Source organism: Morone saxatilis, unplaced genomic scaffold (genome assembly GCF_004916995.1).
Source record: "Morone saxatilis isolate NCDOM2014 unplaced genomic scaffold, NCSU_SB_2.0 Contig1, whole genome shotgun sequence".
Taxonomy (NCBI): Eukaryota; Metazoa; Chordata; class Actinopteri; family Moronidae; genus Morone; species Morone saxatilis.
The window spans coordinates 3,227,719-3,250,371 of NW_023339651.1; the positions used below are offsets into that span (position 1 = coordinate 3,227,719).

The 22,653-nt window shown below is 41.2% G+C and overlaps 1 protein-coding gene across 1 annotated transcript in view; it reads left to right on the forward strand.

Annotated features, from left to right (window-relative positions):
• myo1d (myosin 1D) overlaps positions 1 to 22,653 on the forward strand; it is a 99,909-nt gene that overhangs the window by 2,862 nt on the left and 74,394 nt on the right. Inside the window, exons 2-7 of the mRNA XM_035668011.1 lie at positions 18,121 to 18,329; positions 19,069 to 19,162; positions 20,489 to 20,654; positions 21,290 to 21,343; positions 21,716 to 21,811; positions 22,487 to 22,603. Coding sequence (XP_035523904.1) covers positions 18,121 to 18,329; positions 19,069 to 19,162; positions 20,489 to 20,654; positions 21,290 to 21,343; positions 21,716 to 21,811; positions 22,487 to 22,603 — 736 coding nt within the window. The remainder of the gene's footprint in view (positions 1 to 18,120; positions 18,330 to 19,068; positions 19,163 to 20,488; positions 20,655 to 21,289; positions 21,344 to 21,715; positions 21,812 to 22,486; positions 22,604 to 22,653) is intronic.

Here is a 22,653-nt window from a genome sequence, read left to right on the forward strand (position 1 = left end):
GAATATCTAATCTTATCTTATCTTTGTGTTTTGGACTGCTGGCTGGACAAAAGGAGACATTTGAAGATATCGCCGTGACATGGACCTCAATATTAATACTGCAACAATATTGTAGGGATGACAATCGATGCTTTTACAGAATATGTACACAATGAGATTTCTGATAAATAATCATCAGTAGTGTGGATATAATCACTAAACAGTTAGTCTGCCCAGAAAATGACACCACTTGGCTGTAATTCACCCTTTAAAACCAGGAAACCACAACTCTTCTGCTGCCTTATTATTATGATCTCCGATATCTAAGATGATATCTATCTATCACAATCAGTGTAATATGGATTTATAGCCCAGCCCTGTTGCTTTTGGAAAGTGTGATTTGTTTCACAACAGTTAATCGATTAATTGAGAAAATAATGTAGAGATTATTTGATATATAAAATAATCATTACTCGCAGCCCTGAACTTCAGTGTGTACCTATATGTAACTGTTTGTGTGGCTGAAAGAGGACAAAGTGCCAGCTAAACAAGTGTACATGTTTCATAGAAGACACGGCCGTTGTGGTTGGCTTTGTTTTTGTAGCCATACCTCTTAAATGAGATAAGCTGCGGTGGTGTGTACAGTAGCTCTGGAAGCCAGGCAAGAAGACCTGAGAGGAACCAGACAGCACCAGGCCTCATTTTCCCAACTCTCTCCCATTTTCTCTCTGTTTGTTTTCCCTCCTGCTAGACAGCTCGGTCCGGAGATGGCGTGTGCAGATTGTTATTTGTGGAGGGTGTGAGCAGCCAGGAGTGCTTCCTTTTTGCTCCTTTTCCCGTAGTCTGAGGGTGGGTGTGTTTGCCTCGAAGGAGGGATTCAGAGGGCATGAGGCAGCTAATGGTCTGTCCTGGTACACTTATCCAACACAAGTATGTCTGGGGCACATCTGCACATCTCTCCTGGGTGTATTTTACACTACATGTGGGGGTTGAAACCTCACAGTTAAAGGTATAATGGCATAATGAAAAAGGCTTACTGCACACCAAAGCTCAGCCCTAGACCCACTTAACAAAATTAATTTATTTGGCCATTTTCACAAGCACTGGAAGAGAATTTGGTGTGTGCTTCATCAGTGATTGAAAAGCGCACATTTTCTACTCTTTCAGAACTTGTGTAAATCTCAGCAGGTCTAAAGCTGAGCTTTAGTGTGCCGCCAGCCTTCCTTTAGTGACTCTCCCGTTGCCTGAGTTTCATTAGCAACCAACTGAATTACACTGCTGTGCAGGGGGATTTCTACTTGTGTCATTAAATGCTTACCATGTTGAGAAGGTAATCCAGCCCCCCAGTGGCTGCATGTGAGGCAGGGTTTGGAAAGATTGCTTGTTTCCCCTCAGTGTGGCAGGACATGGTTGTTCAAGTTGACATTTACTTTGTTTGACTTGGGGTTGAACTGTGTGGCCTGTTCCAGAGAGCCTCCCAGTCTCTAAATAGAGCCCAGCAGATGCCCAGTCTCTTTGTAGAGATGTCTGGCAGGATAAAAGTCCAAGCCAAATTCCTGTTGGGGTCTTGGGAATTTCGCCTGATTTGACCAGTCAGCAGATAAGACTCCATGGACTCAAACTGTACAGCACAGTCCATTGGACCATGTGTTTATGTAGGAGAATCAACTGATGTGTGATTAAAAATGACTCATGACGGGAAAATACAGCGGGTTACAGCCTGAAGGGAGTTATTGTATCAAAATACATCTGCTTAAACTGTGATTGCTCCCTCCTTCTCTAAATGGATACCTAATTGATGCCCATAGGAATGCCACAAGTCAGGCATACTGAGGAGTTCCCCTACAAATTCTAGGGATTGAGTGTCTTTTCACCAGGGTAGATGTTAGGAGAGCTTGGACAGAGAGCCACTGCTGTCTGCTTCTAAATAAAAATGAAATTCAGACAAAATGATGACCACAGGAAGCTATTTCAAACGGACATTGGTGAGCAAAGACTCTCTGTATAGTGTAGTTCTGATGGTCCTGTAAGCTGACAGTATGTGTGTATATCTCACCATGTCTTTGTAAGGCAGCTTTGTTTTGTCTGTCCCTTGGCATCCAGGAAAAAACATTCCTGTGTTTTCCAGAAGTATTTTTAAAATTCCAAATGGGTTATAAGTTCTACACAATGTAAACATGGTTTTTTATCTGTTTTCTGCAGATGAATGAACATTGATAAGAGGAACCTGACGGACTGAGCTTCACAGGACTGGATGTTTGTTTAAGTCTTGCTAGAGTACATGATGGGTGGGACTAGCAAAACACAACCAGTCCAAATATGTGCACTGTTTGAAAGTCAGCTTAGTGCATAACACGGGCTGAATTGCCCAGATGTGGTGTGCACCACGATCTGGCACAAATATGTTCAACCAGAGGCTGAAGGATTCTTAGCTCAGGACTGAACCTTCCTCGCATTTTCCCCAGTGGGCTCCAGATAATAGCTTTCAAGATTTTATCTATAGAACAAGTCTGAATAAGTCCAGATATTGTGGTGAAATTTCCGAAAGCTCCTGTTTATTTGACTGTATAAACTGCTCCGAGTGATTTGACCTTTGAACCCATCAATGGGGAGTTAAAGAGGACTTTGAACAGGAAGTCTCCAATAATATGGAGCGGGCCAACTAGGCAGGAAAGCTGGCATTTCCCCTTTCCTGTGCTCCTCACATTTCATTGTTTCCTGCAGCCTCTTCTGAGATTGGTTGGGGAATCGACTGGCACATGTATTTGAGGTTCAGAACCGTGGGGAATATATTCTTCAGTAGCACTGACACATGCTCTTATGAGTTATATAACTCACAGTGCACGCCTTTGATGTTAATGCTGTCACTTATTTCTGGTGTTTCCTGGATTGGACCATGAAATTACATAGAAATTATTTTCATCTGCTGTTTAAGGAACAATGGTTCTCCTGTTTGAACTGCTCCAACTGCAGGTAGACTGGGTTTGAGAGGGACAACCCAAATCCTTTTCTCTTTCTCCTGCAGAATAAACAGTGATCAAAGAACCCACGTGGCACAGGTAGAGTAAGGCTAGCCAGGGAGAGAAACCCGGGGTTAAGGGTCAGACTTTGTACTCCTCCTGTGAGATATGGTTGAGTAAATAACCCTGTCTTTCTTTTCAGTGAAACAAGGGCGGCACTGATGACATTTATGTGTTTATACGTCAGAGGCTCCTTTTGAAAGTTAAAGTACTGGCATATTTGGCATAGACTTAGCCCCGGGTCCTTTCCTTAGCTAGATCTCTTGTTACTTTCTTCATGCCTTTGTTCATTCCTCAGCAATAAAACCAAAGTCCACGAGCAGTACACACACTTCTGGCTGACATATTCGTACCCTGCCACAAAGATGAAAATGGGTGATTCTGTGCAGCAAATGCCTCTAAGAATATTTAATCCCAACCCGCTTATTAAAGTTTTTTCCTCTTAGCGGTGGTCAGTGACTGGAAGAGAAATATTTATAGATGAATGCTAAGATAGGGAGTGTTCTCCTGTTAGCTTCCTGCTTCACTTGCCCAGTAGCTGTTGGCCTTGTATAGACCAGCAGCGAGGGATTGCAAAGTCAGTTACAATCAAAGGCTTAAAGGTACAGGACCTGTGGCAGACGGTAGCCCAGTTGTGCTCGTAAAATATGCTTATTTTATATTTTAGTAGTCAGAACTTCATGAAAACGTTATGCAAGTGTTGGTTCAGTGCCTCAGACTGACATTCCCAGGAGGTTTCATGCTAATCATGAAGAAGTCTACCGCGAACCGACGGATTCATAGAAGGCTGTTTGAGAAACGCCTCGTAGGCCCGCTCCCCTGCAACCCAGCAGTGAACAGTCCAGTCTCGCCAGAAGAATTTCCATACAACCGTCTGTAATCTGAAACACATTACCATCCTTACGTAAACAGGGGCTGTGCTTGTGTAGCTTTATCCCCCCTAAAATAAGTTCACCAGCTCTCAGAGACGTCTCATTTGTGGACTGCCTGAGTTGGCAGGCAGGGTCGGCAGCCGGCCCTTCAGGACAAGTTTTGACCAGTTTTTAGTCTTTTTTTAGTGCCTTTGTGTCATGGTTTCTTGCCATTTCATTTGGCCACTGCCTTTCACCATTTTCTCTTATACATGTATTCCTTTCATACTATGTAATATGTGTGTCTCGAGTATAGTATGTCTTAAGTGACAGTAAGAATAAGATGTGGGATTTACTAAGACCAGATCAAACCTCAATATTTCTTGACTACTGAGCCAAAGATGTTCATAGCATCAAGTAGCAAAAGTATTGCAGTGTCAAGTGGTGTAAGTAAGTACTTCATCTTTGACAAGTTATTAACATCATCATTCTTGACCTTGGAAATGAGGAGAAAGCTCAACACCAGGTTCATTCAGAATCCATCACTTTACATGATGGTAGTCAGTGGGTTTTTCTGAGCCCTTCACAGACTTCTTGTCCATGTTGCCTCCCTGTTAGCTTAAGAGTTTAGGAACAGCTTCTTAATTTGGACCTTGTGGTGAGACTGTTACCATGCTAACTTTAGACTATTTTATTTAAAGCAATGTTCTTGTACAGCTGATTTTGTCTTATGGAATACTGCTGTATCTGTGAAAAGAAGCTGTATAAATCCTGTTTTGATCAGAGGGAGCTGCAAACTCTGATGAATTGTCTCAAGTGATGTCAGCATCAGTTGGGCTTGAAAATCAAAGAAATCTCTGGGTGTGGAGTTAGAAAGAAGTGAGCTTACCAGACCTCCTTATGTCTGCTCGAGGCTACATTAGCCGCTACGAGCTCCACTTGAACTAGTGGTAGTTGTGTTGCATTGTTGGTAATGTAGGGGGCAGTTTCTGAGCAGGAGGAGCAATGCATGGAATAAAAAACCAACATCTCTGGTTCTGCTGCCTGGATTTTTCATACTTTTGATATTTCTTTAAGAGTGTATGGTGAAAGTGCAATGTGTAATCTTTTAATCACAATAAAACGATGAGAAAAAATGATGAGAGATGAAATGCTCTTCAGATTTCAGTTAAATTCTGGATTCTTGGATCATTTTTAATGTGTTGGATTTTAAAATGATTACCCTAAAAGAAGAAGCTCCACCCTTCCCTCTGGCTCTGTCTCACTTAGAGAACTTAATGTTGTTACGTGTCGCATTAAAGCTGTCTGGCTCATGATTCAACAACCACCTCCTCTGTCTGCAACATTACCCCCAGACACAACTTCCCAGAAGCCTTGTTCTCAGGCCCACTCACCAGCCGCGATGCATTCGTGCGACACTCGTATCTCCTGTCTGAGCCGCATTCACTGAAGTAATGGGTGTTAAGTTTTTCAGGAATCAGCTTGCATGGGTTGTGTTGGGGAATCCCTAATGAGAGTCAGAGGGTGGTTTGGGTGATGCATGTGTGTGTGCGCATACGGGTGTTTTCTTTGTGCGTCTGTGTGTCCTAGTTGGATGTGATGTCATTCTTGGCTTCCTTCGGGTGTTGTATTGTTCCCCTGTCCACCTGTTGGAGCTGTGCCCTGAGCTGTGGGGGTGGAACAGCTTACTCACTTTCACAGCCAGCGCCTCACGTCACTTCACAGTCACACACACACTGGGCTGGAGGATTTACTGCCACTGTTCAACGCACAGACTATTCCCTTTAACCATCGTTTTAGACGGTGGTTGAAAGCAACTGAGTACAGTACAGTACTGTGCTTCAGTGAGTATTTCCATTTAATGCTACTGTATACTTACCTACATTTCAGAGGAATATCTAGTACCTTTTACTGCACTACATTTATCCGACAGCTGCACTTACTAGTTACTTTACAATTTAATATTTTACATTCACACAATATTTTATCTTCAGCTTTTAAGATACAATACAAAAGTCCTTCAACTAAAGCAGTGTCTGCTTGGGACCCCTTGTAGCTTTCAGATGTCTCTGAGTTGTTTGCAGTTCCACCAAAAGGTGATTTCCCCTCTAGGAAATTCCCCAAAAATAAATATCTGTCTGAGAACTTTTTTCTTCATTCCTCCCTCCAAGTGTATCTGTCATTCCAACCATATCCATATGAAAACACACATAAATGAGATGTTGTTCCTCTCAAGACCAGGTAATGATTAAAAAAAGACAAAACAAGACGATGGAAGACACAAGTCCTAAAACATTTAAAGTGAGTAGTGTCCAAACCACTGTACTGTATACAAAGCAGCTCTACCTCCAGCAGCTACAACGCTAACATTTTGCTGATACATACATATGAAAATGTATCTAATCTATTTCAATGTTGACTTAACGTAACTTACATAATAGAGTATTTTTGGATTGTTGTATTGACCTTGGGAAGAGGTTTTGAGTACTTCTTCCAGCACTGTCTTTGTATAGTTAATAATCCCATTGTTTCTATCCCATTCTCCCTCCCCGTTTATTCTCATGCTGTTCTACTTCGTCCATCTGTCTGTTTTTGTGCTCTTCCCTGCCCTTCTTTTAGCCCTGATAGAAATCATAGTGCCTTCCTGAAATAGCATGTTGAGTAATGTCTGGTTCTTTTGGATAGGTCCATTTCTCTTCTTTTTTTTCTCTCTCACTCTCTTTCTCTCCAGATCCATCCAGTCATCCCTTTTCATAGCCGAGCCCACTGTGACTTTTACATCAGCCGCCGCCGGCCACTGTGTTAAAGCATAAACAGGTTCTGAAGCAGGCTGGCAGCCAGGCAGCCAGGTCCAACCCCCCCCCCCCATCATCGCTCCTGCTTTCACCAGAAAGCCCTTCTTTATTGAATTTTGGAAATTTAATCAGACTAAAATAATCTTCTCACTCTGGAAATACATGTTACAGTTACAACATGTGTGTGTGTGTGTGTGTGTGTGGAGGGGGGGGTGGCTGGCTACAGTCCCAGTCAGCAAAGAAAGGAGGGTCAGCCACCTGATCTGCAGCCATGCTGTTTACACATGGCTCCCATTTCCCCTAAGTATCCAGATGAGCCCGCCTCATGGGAACATCCTGTAGTGTGAATGGGAGGAACACATGCTCCTAAGAGCTATTCCAGCACGGCCTTATGGCATTGTCTTTGAGTGTGCTTGTTGTGCTGTTTGCTGCGTCTTGGAAAGGGTTGTTTTTAAAGTCCTGCAGAGTGCATACAGGATAGATTAAGCTACATGATTCCCTGTCGCCATTAATGCCTATGAAAGTCCACTAAACTAGGCTGAACACACCCAGGTGTATCTCTGTGTACTGGATTCAGAGGTGAAGGTGATGTTATAATGAAATCTGAACTCCTCTGTGGAACAATGTCAAGGAGGGAAAAAAGGGGGGGCTTCCATAAAGGGAAGCTGGTGAAATAGACAGGGACATGCAGCTGTAACTGGTCTGTAAAGTGCACAGGAAAGTGTGACAGTCGTACTACTAAAAGCAGCTTGAATGGGGTAATATAGTTGGAATGAATAACAGTTTTAAACATCAATATATGTCACTATGTGTGCAAAGTCATGAATAAAATATTGATGTTGATGCAATGACTCACGCTCACCTGTTGCATGTATTGGATCTCTCTTTTTCCGTACATGATGTAAACAGCAAACATTTATAACCCTTAAGATTTTCAGTGACTTAAACCCAATATTTGATGGTACTTATGACTGGTATTCATTCTGTTATAGCCATTAAATGCATGTATGCTCATTATAAGTTACCTCTCTACATAGTAGCATTCTTTGTCAGTGGTGGGCTCCGCCATTCCCTCTCTGGATTCAATGATTCCCAGGGCAACACTGGCACACAGACTGGCTGAAATTCAGAAAACAACAGTTGGCACATGTGTACATTTCATTCAGTTTTGAACTGGAAACATATTTGCATCAGCTTATTTCCTGCCATTTGAATTGAACTCTGGGACTCTTGTATCATAAAGACGTTCTTAACATTACCACATATACCCCCAGGTGTCCTGTAAGTAACCAGAGCTGAAATCTTAAGAACTGTGACTTTTCAGTAGGACTGCGCAGTTAATCGAAATATTAGTGACGTCGCAGTGGGGACATAATAAGTCCAAATTGCCAAAGGTGAAAGTTTTAGCTAAAGGTAAAATGTGAGACAGCACAGCTTCATAATGAAGTACTGTAGAGCTGCAGAGATACCCTGGCCTACAAATGTTGTTTTCCAGATGTTTGTTACAGACCCCAACAAATGTCTCATCATCAGGTTTTTGATTCTTCAGTGATCATAAAAATGCTGATACAAATATGATCACTAATCAAAATAATTGCAATATCATTTTGTTCATCATGCAGCCATAACAGATTGCTTGGAATAATTATTTTCAATTGAATGTGATATTATTGAATTCAACTTGAATCTACTATATAATACTGTCCTCACACAGTCATTTTCAAGTCAAACAAAGTTTGTTGTGGCATGAGATTCAGTGGTACCAGTGGAGCCACAGGATACAGATGATCATAGTGAGTCAAAAATCAAGAATGTGTGTAGAAATGAATCAGGATTCATTCTCAGCCTGGTCTGCTTCACTGAAATACTTCTGATTGTTGCAGTAATGGAGAGAGTGGAGGCAACAACAGCATCGTCCATGTCTGAGTGTGTTCCTATCACATCCTCATGTTCTGGCTTTATGTTGAGTTGACAGATGTCTGCCTCTTTCTCTCTCTCTTCTAATTGGATAACGTTATATCATTTACTCTCACAGACACGGCATCATTAGAGGAAAGTGGGACACGGTCTTGTGGTCAAATCAGAACCATTAGGTATTAGATAATAGAAGATTTAGTCAAGCCTGTGTCATCAGGAAATAAAAGATGATGTAATTGTCTTAAGACATTGTATGACACAGTTGCGCAGTATTACACATGTTAGACTGGGAACCATCTTTGCAGTGAAACAGTTGAAACACACGCAGTTCAGGAGTTTTAAGTGTGAGAATAGCAAGAAGTCTTACATAATGTGTCTCCCCGCTGCAGCCTCTGAGCAGGCCAGCTGTAATAGTAGCAGGGAAACTACCTCTTCTGATTCTGGGAGAAGATTGATGTTGGGCCTGAGGGAGGGTGGATGTGTTATGTGTTGATGGGCTGCGTCTCCTACCGACAGTCTGGGAGCTGCTGTTTAGCACTAAGCAGGCTTTACAAAGCAGCGGAAAATCCCCTAATGCAGAGCCCAGATGTCTGATGGCTGCAGACCGTGAAGGAGGCCTCTGTCACACTGTACATAAAAGAGCGGAGTGGAGGAGAGAACGGTGGAGCAACACTTTCTGGTGGGTCCCCTGAATGAAACCTACAGAGATATGTGTGTGACATTAAAACCCTGTTCTACGGTAGAGCACATCTTTTATTAGCCACAAAGGAGCAATAGCTGTCATATAGAGAGTTAATAAAAGGACGGCTATACACCACATAATACACAATGACCTGCTTAGTTTAGCCATTAATCAACAAGACCTTCACTTCATCTTAACTGCCTCCATGATACTGCTGACCAAAGCAGCCGGTCAAACTACAATAATTAACTTCTGGTTGTCACCTGCATGCACCTGTCTCAGTCTGCTAACTTCTGATTTACATTTAACATCGTTCAGACTCCTTTTTTTATTGTGAGAAATACTGGATATTTTTGTATTTTTTATATTATATTATATTATATTATATTTATTTTAATATTTTATTTTGCACTAAAAAAGAGGAGCCACAGATCTGTTATGTAGGACTAGTTGTTGGTATCCCTTAGATTGCACACCTCTTTTTCTCAATCTTTCCAACTTTGTGGAAACAGTTTGTGTTTGGCCCTTTCCTGTTTTAACACGACACTGCCCCCGTGCACAAAGCCAGAGCCCTTAGAGAAATAGTTTTCCCAATTTGGTGTGCAAGAATGTGACTGTTCTGCACAGAGCCCTGACCGTAACCCCACCCAACACCTTTGTATCCGAGCAAATCCCTGCTGCCAGAGTGGAGGATGTAAGACAAACAGATTTATGCCCATGCTTTTGGAAATAGCTGTTCAATAATCACATATGGGTGTCCACATACTTTTGGCCATGTTGTGTATATAAGAAGCTAAAGTAAGTTAATGCTAATGTGCAAAAACGCCAGCGTTAATATCGGTAGTAATTGGTCCTCAGTATATGATATGACAGTAGTTGTAGCAAGTATTGAGTCAGCTCACTATTATTAACCAGGAGCCAGATGTTAACAGCCACGCTCTGTTTCCTTTGGCACACTTTATGCTATCGTCTGCCTTTGGTCTGAAGTACTTGATAACCCCCTCAGAGAGCCTATTAGATCAGTTTTGCCTTTCAGGCCTCAGTCAGTGACATGATTGCTGAGAACTGATGCTGGATTACTGTCGTTGTTGTTGTTGTTGTTGTTGTTGTTTTCCTCTTGTCCGTGAGCTATCATCACTTATCATTGCATCCATCTGTCAAACGGCCTAATCCAGCAGCTTCTGGAGCAGCTTTCTCATCCTCACTGCGTTTATTCGTACGACTGTGAACTGTTGACCCCTTTACACAGGCGGGGGTGATGAAGAAATACACTTCTCCTGTAAATCAGTGCTTCTCAAACGTTGTCTGGCATCCTCCTCTTTAGAAGAGGAAAAAAGTTCACACCCCCACACCCCACAATTTTTTACCATCATTACCAGTGATAGGAGAAAACTAATAAAAAGGGATCAGAGTTGAGTTTTAGTTGTATTACTTTCCCCATATAAATCATATTCATTCAGCTTTGTTCTACTCTGCAGTTTTGCCCCCAGTCATCCACACCCCGCCTGCAGTGGCTCTGTGCCCCACCAGTGGACCCGCCCCATAGTTTGGGAACCACTGCTCTAAATGTACATTACAGTCTGTGCTGAATCTGTCTGGCGTTACAACATTACAGAAAGAATACAACAGACTCCAGCCATTTGGATGGGATGAAAAATAGCTTTATACTTACTGCTCTATAAGAAGAATTGGAACTATTTTATCTACGCAACATTAAAAAAAGCAAAAGCATCAAGTCCTCCCTCTATTTAAGAAAGAATAGACTGAACTCTGGTCATACAGATGAGAGCAGTGGTGGCTGCTCTGTAAGAAAACTATTTATGGAAAGACAAGATCTGTAAGCCCTGAAGCATACTGCTATTAGTCTAAACAAGAGCACTGATAGTGACAGAAACAGATTATCTCTCTTCCCTTCATAATTCCTAGAATGACCCTGAAGTTCAAACACATAATGATGACGACACGTGCCGGTTCAGCTCACGCCTATATGGGCCACAGATTGCACCACGCAGTCCCAATATAGGACACAGTACTGAAACACTTTCTTTCTTCAGCAAATTCCTCCATTGCTACAACGTTTACGGCATCAGACCCACAAAGAAAGGGGATTTAAGTCTGGATAAAGTTTTCTCTGTGGCCTTGAAATTCTGCTTTTTTAGGACAACTCTGCACCAGCTTGGATTGAACGTTACGAGCAGACGCTAACAAGCTGATAAAGTTTTTTACGATGCAACATACAGTGCTTTTATTCTGGAGCATATGTGCCTTCATGACTTTTGCTCTGGTTCATGTTGGATCTCGCTTTCTTTGTTGAAATATTGTGACGAGTGTTAATCAAAGCCACACAGTCACATAAAAATGTCCTAATTCCCCCAGCGTGTCCAGTCTCAGGGTAGAGATGTGGAAGGTGGCATTGTTACATATTGTTTTTAGTCACATTTACCTCCTAGTTCTTTTCTTAAGGTTTTCTTGTTTTGTGTGGGGGAGAGGGGAGGGATTGTTGGTGAGAAAATGTCATAAATGGCTGGCGCTCCTCCCTAAGTTAACCATAAAAAAAGACCCACCCAAACAAGATTGGAGACAGTGGTTGTGCTCGGCTTTGCTCTGTAATTCACATCTGAGAGCTGTGTGCGCGTATGTGTGTACATACTGTAGGTTTGTGCATCAGTGTGTGGCAGTAGGGTTCTTCTGGTATTTTGGGGCAGAAAAAGGTTGTTGGTAGAGTGAAAAACACTCGTCACATTTCCCTGTTTGTTTTTGCGTAACCTTTGAAGTCACTTTTTAAGATCTTTGCACAGTTGTCTGATTCTGTGTGAGTTACAGCCGGGCCAGAGAACCAGGCTGCTGGTCTGTGCACCTCCAGCTAACCATGACTCGCTATGCTAACATGAGCTAGTTGACCTACTGGTACTTGGGTAGTTTATGGGCTCTGAGTTGAAACATGACAAAGAGGAATCTCACTGCACACACATTCTGTTCTTCCTCCAGTATGTAAAATAGTTTCTTATTTTTAGGACTTATGAATACTTAATCTATCATTTTTCTTTTTCTTTTTACGAGTAGCACAAAGGGAACTACAGACCTGAATTTCATGATACAGCTCTGAGTTGTAAAATAGCACACTTTGGCCATTGTGCAGGATTTCTTTGATCCTATTAACAGCTATTAACACCTAGAAGAAACAGGAATCAGAACATGAACTGATGCATAGAAACACAGACAGAGCACTTCAGTCAACCTGGCTGTAAAAGGTTTTGGTGCTTTTATAGCCTTTTTAATTATTGGGGAGGCTGAAAAGTGAAAGGCATGGGAGGAGAGCGAGGGGAGGGGACGACATGCACCAGAGAGCCTCAGGTCGGAGTCAGCAAAGAGTCAGCGTTGGTGTATCAGCCAGGTGAGCTACCAGCACACACCGGTCATGGTGTTTCTGGTATGTTGGAGGTGAGTTCTCCTGCAGAGGAAGTGTTTGTCATCATATCCCTTACAGTGATATTTGGTAGCAGGGAAATGTGATAGCGGCACATCCCTAGGTGGGAGTCTCCACAATTTATGATTGCTACTTGCACATATGAGCTTTCTTCCTCCCCCTTTCTCTTCACTCCACTCTACCTCCTCTTCATGCTCTGTCTCCCTCTGTTATTTCCTGGCGGCTCTTGGGAGGGGTCCTTTTTGGAAAGAGATCACAGGACTGGAGGTCAGACCAGTTTAGACACACTTCCCTTCACAGCCGGACGGACAGAGAGATGACAGGGGGGAATATAAGATGATGTAGAGACAGTTGCGCCTGCGTGTTTATGGACCTCGCTTCCAGTTTGAACTTTAACTCTCTTCAAACTGAACCTTTATCTAACCTGTGGTTTCAGATGGGGCTCTGCCCATTTTGGTCTGAAAACTCAAACAGACAGGTGGCTGTGTTACCAATTATAAAATCTGATTCAGTCTCTCCTTGTACCTATAAATAGCAATTGTAGGAGACTGTTATGACCCATGAGGTTCTCTAATCTCTGTCCTGTGTGTCCGTTTAAATCCTCCTGAATGAGAGTGGAGCAGATGGACCAGCCAGCCCTGTATTTCAGTTGACACGCTCCGACTGATTGATTTTTCTCTCCTCTTCTCCTCATGTGAACCCATTCCCTATGAAATGATGACCGACACAAACATGATTCACAGATGTTATTTATAAACTGGGAGGTGGGGGAAAGCAGCGGGTACCTCTGGGCCTTTCACTGATTTATACTGGGCCTGTGTTAGTCTAAAGTGTGCAGCAGCACAAAGACTGCTGGTGATGTTGGAGGGTTTGTTAGTCCAGTGTGTAATGTTTTGTCTTGGTGTGGGGAAAATGAAAACCACAATGCCAGACTGACACTCCCAATAATAATATTTACACAAACATCCCTTTGACGTTTGTGTGAATGAATGAAAATGATGTCTTGCAGTGTTGCTCATTTTACGGTAAGTGATGTCTCTGTTATGCAGTTGGGAAAACGATGAATATATATAATTGGCACCTTGTCCAGGAGTGTGTTTTCAATTAGCTCGAGTGTTACACACATGCTTGAATGTGAGACGAATCAGAGTTTTGAGTTGGAGATTTCAGCTGGATTGACTTTATTGTCATTACAACGACAGTAAGTGACGAAGTTGAGTTGGTGAGCTCATAGAGCAGCAGGACAGACAACAGGACAAAATAGTAAAAACACCATAATGTAAATAAAACCTATTGAAATGCACAAAAGAATTATTATAAAAAAGGAAATGTTACTTAAAGTGCCAACGATTTACAGTTCAAGACCAAGACAGACTGAACATATTGAAATACACAGAGTAACACAAGTAGGAAAACATTACTAGTCTAGAGACTGTTTTTGTTTATATGTTATATCAGAAAAATGATTGAAAAGTCATGAAACAGACCTTATTAATCATTAATCACATTGAGTCAAAGCCATAAGGTGAACTGTCTGATGGAAGATATGGATTTATTGCTCTGATGATGATCATGGTGGAGATTGTGTCCAGTACGTTACTTAAATCTCTGATAGGTCTTGAAGATCTTCTCAATATGAAGGTTATAGTATATGAGTCACCTCATTTTTAAAGTTATTTCTCATTTGTCTGTGTATTGGGATGCACATATGGGAATTTGATTAAGAAATCATTTAGAGATTAAGGAACATGATGGTTCTATCTGTTTTTGGCAGACACATGATGAATTATGGTTTTTCATTAGCCTGTTTCCAGACCTCTGAATTGAATTCAGTTTGCTAATCTTGAACTCATCTACAAATGTCTACATAACCAGGCTGCTCAGGCTCTCAGCGGCCCTGTGGTTCCACTCAGAGCTTCATGCTCAGTAACACGTGGAGCATCCAGTGGGAATTGTAACGTGCCCTTACGTAAATCCTCATTCGGACAAACAGCTTTTTGTGTTTGGGGGATCAAAATGTGGAATTCCTTACCTGCAGAACTCAAACTGGACCCTGGCTGGGATCGTTTTAAACTCAACCTGAAGAGTACGAACAATGGCGTGTCTATTAAAGCATTTATGGTGCTTCAATGTATAAGTTTGTGTCCACATATTAAGTTGTTTTAATGTAGAGAGTTTAATGTATGTTAAATGAACATCTAGGGACGGGCATTGCAAATCAGCTTAGGCTATAAATGCTGCAGTGTGTGGCATTTTATTATGCTACTTCCTTGTCCCTATACAAAAACACAATAAATAAATTGCCATCACGTTAATGCTCCCAATACTATCTATACTATCTGAGTCTAATATTGCCTTTTATTAGTATTATTGTTATTGCAGTAATTGTCATTGATCTACGTCTCCTCAGATATTATTATAATATATTACAGTATATGTAGTAGAGTATATATATATATTACAGTATAATGTGCTTTGATGAGCCATCCTTTGTTCAGGTTAGTCCCTCTTTGGAACCAGCTCCTGTCCAATATGGAAAATACCTGTGGATCTTGTCATTATGGATAGCAGACCCTGTCACCTTCTCTCTTTGCATACCCAGCTGGGACTCCAGATACACCCCTCCCATCATGTAAACCATTGTTGACAATCCCCCAGAAGCTATTGTACATGTGCGTTAAGTGGGCAGCTCGCCGTGTCGGCCCACGTAGGGGGAGACGGAGGGCCTGTCTCAGACAAAGACCTCCGATTGACGTCTGAACAATGGAGCGGGCACACAGCAGCCTCCTGACTGGGGGGGGGAGGGGGAGGGACAATGGGTCTTTTTCTGCAGCACCAGGGGAGGAAGAACCAGCATGTTAGCTTAGCTGCTCACAGAAATGATTGTGAACTGCTAATTCTGTTTGCAAGAAAACAAATGTGACAGGTGGTTGTGTTATTTTTTGTAAATATATTTAACCTAATTTAAAATCTAATTTATAAATATTCTTGGACTAACTAGTGTGTTTGCAAGCTTTAGTTCTCATATACAAATCATTTATACTAGAAATGCACCAATACAATACTGATATATCATTACAGTTCTAACAATCACTTTAAAAACATGTTGTGTCTGAATGGAACAAATTAAATGTTGCTATTGTTGTTGTAAAAGTTGCTTCAAATATCTCCAGACTGCTGACATTGCTGAGGTTCCGTCACCCTGCTGTAAAGTGGTATTGGACTTGTTTTATGATTACAAGTACGAGTACATAAGCTCAGTATCTTACCTGATAGTGGCATCCCTAATGTTTACTTTTTGCTGTCCATCTTTATATGCCTGCTACTGAGATTAGGTTTCTGGATTCATTACGAGCTCTCACTGCCATCCCAGTGAGTGTACATCAAATCTGCAAGGATTTATCACTGAATGATACTGATAATATTTTTTCAAGCCCCCCCAGCATTATGTCACACTGATGCCCCTTATGCTGTCTGTCCAGGACACACGGACACCCCATGTCATTGTCAGCCAGTTGTGCCTGTTTGTGCTTGGCCTGACTGACAGACAGTATGAATACTGGCACACAAATCTACACACTAGCATGAGCTAATGCCAGCATGTCTGCTCTGTTAGGTCATGTGTTACATACAAACAGTTGAGGTAGCATTGTTGTTTCTAGCTACTGCATGAGTAATTCCACCCATTGTGTTGTTAACCCTTTCTGTCACTGTGTCACACACATAAATGCATTTCAATTCATAATTTGATTCATTTATGAAAGCCCTACTTACTTTCACATTCCCCTGCACTGTGGTTGTTCCCTGTTTGTGTGGGTGTTACCATACATCAGCATTTAGCTTTTATTTCCCTGAGCCAACACACAAGTTCCTTTGCTGTCGTGACACTGGTAGAGTTGACACTGTTTTAAAACGGTTTGAGTACAGTTTACAGAAGCTTTGGAGAAGATAAGCTGGATTAAAAAGGCCAAGGCTCACGTGTATTTAAAAAGTCAAGGTTTAGAAAACACTGACAAACAGGCATCTGTCAGCAGCCTCAAGGCCTTTCAGTTGACAGAAATGATGCTCAATGCAGCAACTTCAAAGCATAACACTCTTCAGTGCTTGATTTGTACTTCTACCAGCAAGTCAGCATTTTAGTTCAACAACTGATATCTCAATATCTGACAAGTCTCTAAACAAATGAGTGCTTGATTGAGTTTATCTGGCAATTGCATCAAACCCACAATCACAAATACTTTACGTGGGCCTTTTTAGGACCGTTGTGGAATAATACGCTTTTGGCCTTGCAAGGCAGCGGCAGAGGTTTGGCAGCTGTGAATAAAAGAGACCATTCTTCTGTCAGAGACACTGGGATACTAGTCCTCTTTGGAGAGGAAGGAAGTCAGGCAGGCGGCCTGGGGTGGAGAGAGAGAGAGAGAGAGAGCGAGAGAGCAGAAAGTGAGGGTGAGCTACATTACAGCCACATAATAATGATAATAATGATCATAAAGTTTTATATGACTCAGAGATTACACAGTGTTTTGGTGCTCACCTGATACTTATGAATGTCACACATAAACCAACTATCATACACACATAAATACACACGTTGCTGTTGTGATAGCCTCCACTCTTTCACTCTTTCAGTCTTCCCACCAGACTTTGGAGCCTGGATGCAGGGATTCAGCCAACATTGATGCTGGGAATCAGCGTCAGAGTTCAAATTTATCCCAAAGGTGTTTAGTGGGGTTAAGGTCAGGGCTCTTTACAGGCCAGGCAAGTTCTTCCACACCAAGCTGGGGAAACTATTTCTTTATGGTCCTGGCGGGAAAGGGACAAACACAAACTGTTGCCACAAAGTTAGAAGCTCATTTGCTGCGGCATTAACACAAAAACAAGTTGTCAGAGCAGGAGGAGCAGAAACTGGATCTTTTCCTGGACACATTTTTGGTGTCTATTATAGTGACTTCCTTATGGAAGTGATAGAGGGTGTGATAAAAAACGCCTTCTGTGAGATCGGAACATGCAAAATTGTGATGGCTAATTGTGGCTGTAGTACAGTACTTTTTTAGTATTTACGATTTGTTTTGAGATTACAAATTAACATTTCATACTCTTGATAAAGATAATTATTTATAATATAATAATATAATTTTAATATAATTTATTTTCTTTTGGAGTTTCCTGCATGGTGGACGCAGGGAGGCAGGGGCCTTCAAATACAATGTGACTTTGATTTATATGGGGCCTGTATTGATATGTATTGCAATTTAAAACTATTGCGATTCATTATTATTGTAATGTCCTGTTTTTGAGTTTGTTTTTGATTAAATATTCTGTGTTTAATACTGGACCATGCAAACACTCATACTTACAATATTTAAAGCTTTAACACAGAAAGACGCAACAGTCCCACAACTTTCTTCCACATCTAATTTGATTATATTCCATTGTTGTGTGTCCTCAGGTTTGAGAAGGGGAGGATCTACAGCTACATCGGAGAGGTGGTGGTGTCTGTCAACCCTTACCGTGCCATGAACATCTACGGCCGCGACACCATAGAGCAGTACAAGGGCCGCGAGCTGTACGAGAGGCCGCCCCACCTCTTTGCCATCGCTGACGCTGCTTACAAAGCCATGAAGAGGAGGAACAAAGACACTTGTATTGTCATCTCAGGTAACACGGGAAGCCCCCCTGCGTGGGCCATACAAGAAGCACAGAGATGTTTTACTCTCTTGTTCACTGTTCAATTTATATACAACTACAAGTCTGAGATCCTGTTTTTTTTTTTTTTTTACCTTTATAATATAAACATAAAGTTTTGCTATAATAATCCATTGTTTCCTCTTATACTCTGATGTTTTCTCCCCTGAGAAGAGACATCTTGAAAAATATTAATAAAACCTGCTAAGTTGAAAATCAAAGCATTTTTTCTAAAACAAATATTTCATGTGTCACACATGCTGTGCAGCAGCATGGAGCATCCATGCAGAGGGTGAAGCACCACTCAGTGGTCAGAGGGAGAACTGAGCTTCTCTAAGCCCTGATATCATGTCATGAATCCATACAGAGACAGGAATACTGTTTGGTCTAATAATATTTCTGAAATCTGAAAATTGGTGTGGTGGACTGAAATAGTTTTGTGCTACACAGTAATGATTTCCAAATGAATGAGCCTGAAGCAGAAAAATAAAATGTCAATCTTTGGATTTTGCTCTGATAACAAAAAATATCAATATCATTTAAATTTTTTTATATTTACAATTTTGGTCTAAATCACATGCGATTTTAATTATAGTTTAATTTACACGCCAAACAAACTGTGTCATAATGATTAATAGCGAATATATTGATTTATTACTATATTTATTTATTGATTTATTATAAAATATTTGCCCTGTGTTCTTTATTGCAGGGGAAAGTGGAGCGGGAAAGACAGAGGCCAGCAAGTATATAATGCAATACATTGCTGCTATCACCAATCCCAATCAGAGGGCTGAAGTTGAAAGGTGAGTTGCTGTTAGTGACATAGTTTGAACCTCAGCACACTGCAGAACACTGTATGGGCACAAGCTTGGTTTGGTGAATAAACGGCAAATATTGTGAGACACGGAGGGTGTTTTTCTGTGGATTCATGTATTACACTTGTTGTGTAGCATTGATCTTATTGCACATAAAACCCTTTTATACCTTGTAGGAAGATGTGTTTTTCATATTCAAATGAGATACCCAGATACATGATAATTTAATGTTAGGGGAAAACCGTGTCAAACGTTCACCGTAGAGTGTACAAATGAAAACAAATGCTCATAATTATTTTCTTTCTACCTACAAGAAAAGGTCTTGAACTTATTTCAGTGCCTGACTTCATGGCTCATTCTTGATGATTAGATTTTCTCTCAGCCAGTGAATCATTGTTTATTACAGGTCAACTTTATTATCTTATCACAGCTATTTTAAGTAAGTCAGTGTCACATTGCAGGAATGAACACTGCCAGTAGTCAAAGTCTCATAGATCATAGTGAGATATAGTTAAAACTCAACAGCGCCATATCACTGATACCTGAATGGGCGTGGACCTTTCACTCCAGAGAAGAAATTGCACCAACATTACAGAATGGTCGTATTTAAAGTGTGTTGAAATCAACTAGATAGTTATAAAGAGCAAAGCAAGAGATATGCTTTTATTCAAAGTAAATGTAGGTCAGATAAGATTTGTGCAGTAAAAGGTTTTAAGGTCAACTTTACAGTTCCAGTTAAACAGTGCTGCTGATACATTTGACTGTATAGAATCAACTGGGTGCAAACTACCACCGCTGCACAAATCTACACACACTCTGGGCAAATCTCACGTATACAAACACTGATAGGACAGCTCTATGTCTGCTCAGGACCTCTACATGTGATTCATACTTCTGTTACTTTTTCACCTGCATTATTTGCTTGTTTACCACTGGGGGGCAGCACAACGTCCTACACAACAGTGGCACATCATCATCTCACAACGTTGATATGGTAAACATGTTAGTAAACAGTTTCCTATTTACATTAATTCTGCAGTCACTGGGCAACATTAGCATTCATTTAGAGTTGTGTTTCAACATGACAAAGTCTTTATTTGCTAAATGCTCCATTAATATTTTAATCAATCTCATTTCATTTTCTTAAGAAGGTATAAAATAAAAGGCTATAGAGGACAGATTTCAGTACTAGTGGCACAATGGGGGTCTGCAGATGGGGTTTGTTCTCACACAGCTTCACATTATGAGTCAGTGTATTACCTGGTTGTACTTAGTCAGCCTCTCAACCTGTAATATCACCCTGCCTCCTCACAGGGTAAAAAACATGCTGCTTAAATCCAACTGTGTCTTGGAGGCCTTCGGGAACGCCAAGACCAACCGCAACGACAACTCCAGCCGCTTTGGCAAGTACATGGACATCAATTTTGACTTCAAGGGAGATCCCATCGGAGGCCACATCAACAACTACCTGCTGGAAAAGGTAAAGGCGCGTCAGCTAGTCTCAGAGATGAAACGAAGGGTAGTCATACCTACTACATGGTGTAGTAGGTATGAGTGTATTGTAAAGTGCAGATGCTATTGTACCTACTGTAGAAGGTAGTTTGTTTAACATTGCAGTAGTCTTTCTTAAGTACATGTTATGTCATTTTCATTTAACGAAGGGTTTAATACTTTTTTATTATACAATAGGATGTTTCAGTCAAACATCTTCTCAAAATGTTTTTCCAACTGTGGTAATAAACTCCCAATGGTGGTCATGTTCCTCTTTATTGTGAGTGGTTCCCAGCCTGGGGGTCTGGATGCCCCACAAGGGATGCAGGATACTATAAATCTGAGATGATAAACAAGATACTGCAGGGAATTAAAAACTAGTACTTTCTACTATTTTTGGCTTTTTTATTGTGAAGTTTTCCCCTTTCAGGCTTGCAAAAACGTTTCAAATCAAGCAATCTGAGAAAATAACATGACTTTTTGAATGAACTGCTGCATTGGGAACCACTGGCCTAGGTAGTAATAGTGAAAAGGTAGTAATTAGACAAACTTCCCTCTCTTTTCTTTAAGACAGCTGTTGTGTTACACTGTCCTGTTTTTGTGTGTTGCTTTCTTCCCCAACAGTCCAGGGTCATTTTCCAACAGCCAGGAGAGAGGAGCTTTCATTCATACTACCAGGTAAATGTGTGTGTGTGTGCACCTGTGTGTTATATATGTGGAGCACATGTACAGTATGTGTGTGCGTGCAATCATTTTCAAGAGGACTTTTGAGTTTAGTGAGTTGGAAATGAGGCCACAATTTGTTTCTTCTCTATAGAAGGCAAACGACTCTGCTGCAATATGTACATTATAAGTAAAATTACAGTAGGCACCATGTAAAGTAGTTGTAGCTTTATAATAGCTAATGTTGCAAAAACTAGAGATGTCAATGAGAGAATGTGATTGACAGATAATGAAAATAACTGTTAGTTGCAGCCCTAGCTTAAACCAAACAAGGGTGCTGTATGAAGTATTGTAAGTAAGGTTTGTGTGATTCTGGTCTTCCACCAGCTGCTCAAAGGAGCTCCAGATTCCCTGTTACGCTCTCTTCACATCCAGAGGGACCCGACAGCCTACAACTACATCAAAGTTGGAGGCCAAATTAAGGTACTCCAAACAATGAACATACAATTCAACCCACATGCAAACAGACAGACCAATAGAAGTGGCATGAAAACCCCAAAAAGCAAAATCGGAGAGAGTGTCAGTGTGACATTAAGTTTGTTTACAGAGGCATAAATACAACCAAGCACACAGCTTACGGATGTGTTTCCTCACCACAGTTTACAACGTTTTGAAAGTATAAAATGTAGTGAAAGTATTTCTGTAATCATCATCACTGTGTTGCTGTACAGAAGAGGTGTCTTTATTTAGACCTCTGCTGTGTGCCGCCATCTTTGCACGAGCTTAATGAGTAGGAACAAAACCACTCGACAGCAACAAACAGCCTGATGTCATGGAACACAATACAACCAAACAGCTGAGGTGGCGGTTTGTACACTGTGTGCCTCAGCGGCTCCTATTTTTATATAACGAGACCTCACAGTTCAGCACCGGTTTGTAATTTAATTAACTGTGGAAATCTGATATCCCGGCTAGATTAATTGGAGGAGAAAGGAAAAGACTTGTTGCTCCGGGAAAAAAACACGCACGAAAAATATAGTCTATTAAAATTTTGATTTGCTTCAGCAGGAAAATGTTTAAAAAGCTGACATTGTCCCCTTTCAGTAATTTGTTGTCATCCTTTTCATTTTGCCTCTCTCTCTCTCTCTCTCTATCCAGTCTGGCATCAATGATGGGGCTGATTTCAAAGCTGTAGCTGATGCCATGAAAGTGATCGGTTTCACGGGGGATGAGATTCAGACTGTTTACAAGATCCTGGCCACCATCCTACATCTGGTAACGCTCCATGATATCAAATCCCCTGCTAATGTCTAACGCCAGCTGTG